Source organism: Oratosquilla oratoria, chromosome 9, assembly GCF_046742065.1.
Source record: "Oratosquilla oratoria isolate Oo_2021 chromosome 9, ASM4674206v1, whole genome shotgun sequence".
NCBI lineage: Eukaryota > Metazoa > Arthropoda > Malacostraca > Stomatopoda > Squillidae > Oratosquilla > Oratosquilla oratoria.
The window spans coordinates 34,650,237-34,652,736 of record NC_134785.1 but is presented as its reverse complement, the minus strand read 5'-3'; the positions used below and the strand labels follow the sequence as shown (position 1 = coordinate 34,652,736).

At 33.8% G+C, this 2,500-nt stretch overlaps 1 protein-coding gene across 1 annotated transcript in view; it reads left to right on the top strand.

The window, feature by feature from the left end:
- Positions 1 to 1,997: 1,997 nt before the first annotated feature.
- LOC143027923 (lachesin-like) overlaps positions 1,998 to 2,500 on the top strand; it is a 653,337-nt gene continuing 652,834 nt past the window's right edge. Inside the window, exon 1 of the mRNA XM_076189570.1 lies at positions 1,998 to 2,063. Within this exon, the coding sequence (XP_076045685.1) occupies positions 2,003 to 2,063 (61 nt within the window). The 5' untranslated portion in view covers positions 1,998 to 2,002. The remainder of the gene's footprint in view (positions 2,064 to 2,500) is intronic.

The following is a 2,500-nucleotide window of genomic DNA, read 5'->3' as shown; positions in this document are numbered from 1 at the left end:
TTACTGATAGATTTTTTTTTTTTTTTTTTTTTTAATATTACTTGTGCCACTCTATTGTAGAATTACACTTAAAGGGGGAAAGGGCCTTTTCTGGTATATGTACGTATGTATGTACTTCGTAAATACCATGTAATAATAGTCCCGTACAAAAACTAAAAGATAAAAAGAATAGGTATAGCTTGATTCAATTTTCCTTATACAAACCAGCCATACTATTTTAAAACTGTGTAACTATAGCAGACACTTTGTAATTTTCGTACATTGTTGGCAGTCGTTTCCATTTCTCTTCGTTTAATTCACAGATGATAGTACACGCACATTTTTCTATCTCTCTAAAAGTTAATTCATTTGAAATATTGGTTCAATTTCTCTCATGGTGTAAAAAAAGGCTTTCAATTAAAAACTCGTTTTGTAATTATAGAAATATAATACTTTTTTTCTTTTATCGCCCAAGACAGATTTCAAATAACACTAAAATAATTTCAACGTATGCTCTGGATTTTTGCCAAAAGTAATTAAATTTCAAAATAATTGAAAAAAGACGCATTTCACAGTTTATCATGTTGTTTAATTTGTACGATATATTAGGATACAACAGCCTAATTTAATAGTCCTGGTAATCATTTGAAATTAGAAAAAAAATACCAGTTTATATCTTGTAATAGAATATCTAAATGTAACATGGAACTTATATACAGAAGAAAAACTAAAATTCGCACGAAAAATAATTCCACGAACTGCGCCGAAAGAATATAAATTGGATATAGATTTGGTGCAGGCAGGTATAGATAGAATATAAAAAACGACGCCCATCATGTACCGGGTGAGGTCTACATAGTGAACGAAATTCAGACGAAAGTGAATTAGGTTTCTGTTCACAGTTCTTTATTAAAAATTTCATTACTTGAGCTGTGTTTTGCAGATATTGGTATATCAGGTATATTTTCACAGAAGTACAGCCTCGCATAAATGCACATGAAGATGTATTTATTAAACCACACAAGTATATGGGTAAATCCAATTTTTTTTTTTTTTTTTTGTAAATCGTATTTGTATACTGGTATACACGTAATCCTTTTATGCCTCAGAAGTGAACAATAGTTATTGTTCTGGTTGGTATTATGTGATTTTAATCAGATGAGGTAACTTATTGATACAGAAGAGGTTTAAGTGGTCCATAATCTGCTCTAGATATTTTATTCAGGCAGTCGCCACATGATTTTATTCAACGTAAATGGAATACTACTTATCAATAATATATCATTCAACCTAAAGGAACACTCTTCCCATAAGATATTTCTATCTAGACAGTCCTAGATATACAAATCATGAATACCTGCAAATATATATTTTTTTCATTTTAGGAAATACAACGCTGGTTCGGAATAAGTCAAGATATCAGAATCTCAGATATATGTATAACAAAGCTAACTCATATCTAATATTAATATATGTGCCAATAAACACATTTGCATAATCGCACGTGTGAGGTATTATGTACGACTTGAAATAGATTTTCTTATGTCCGTAGCTAGCAAGAGCTACCGACCACATCAGCTGAATGATGCCTATCAGCGTTAGACATAATATTTTTTCAAATTAATCCTTTAATACGGTGATGTCTCTCTAATAGAATAAAAAAAATTGGCCATGAAGGGTATAATTTTCAATACATTTGTATATCAAAATTCACTTATGCGAATCAGTACAAGATATGAACGTTTATATACGAGGGTAGGTCCAAAAGTAATACCTCCTATTTCTTTATTCTGGGCCAAGGAATTTGAGGGATTTTTTTGTGATATCTTTTAAAATTACTAAAAATTTGAGCTCATAACAGGAGCAATTATTAAATTTCTCTTACCTGCAGATAATATTATTTTTCCCTTTACAAAAATATCTCTTTGTAATCCCAACCACTCATTTCTTATTCTTTAAGAAATTTTGACCTTCCGGAGTGCACCACTAATGTTTTCTTTTAATGTTGTTTCAGTAATTCGAGATGCGGCCGACAGAGGGCAGAGTATACTGTCTCCAACTGCTGCTTTTCCTCCACCTAGCAGGTAAGCGGGAAAAGATTAAAGTAAAAAGAAAAGAAAGGGGGGGGAAGGTGCTGGGGTTGCCCGAGCACCTGCCCCTTTGCCCTGTGCCCCAAAAGTGCCCTTCACAAAAATATATAAAAATGAATGAAAAATTAATTCTCATAGGCTTTTTCCATTTTCTTACCATTCAGAAATTATAATATGGAAAATGGTGTTGCACAGAGTTTACACACACACACACACACATACACACACACACTCGGTGGCATAGTTGGTAGATCGCTGAACTGGGAAGCAGAAATGCTCCCAGTACCCAGTTCGAACCCTGCCCAGGGCCGAAATTATTTCGGTATCGCTGTGCCTCGGGTCGTTACTCTGACTCTCGTGGGCGGGGAGTTGGGTGTGTGTGTGTGTGCAAGGTCATAGCATTACCCATAGATCGGACCTACGAGCTCTGA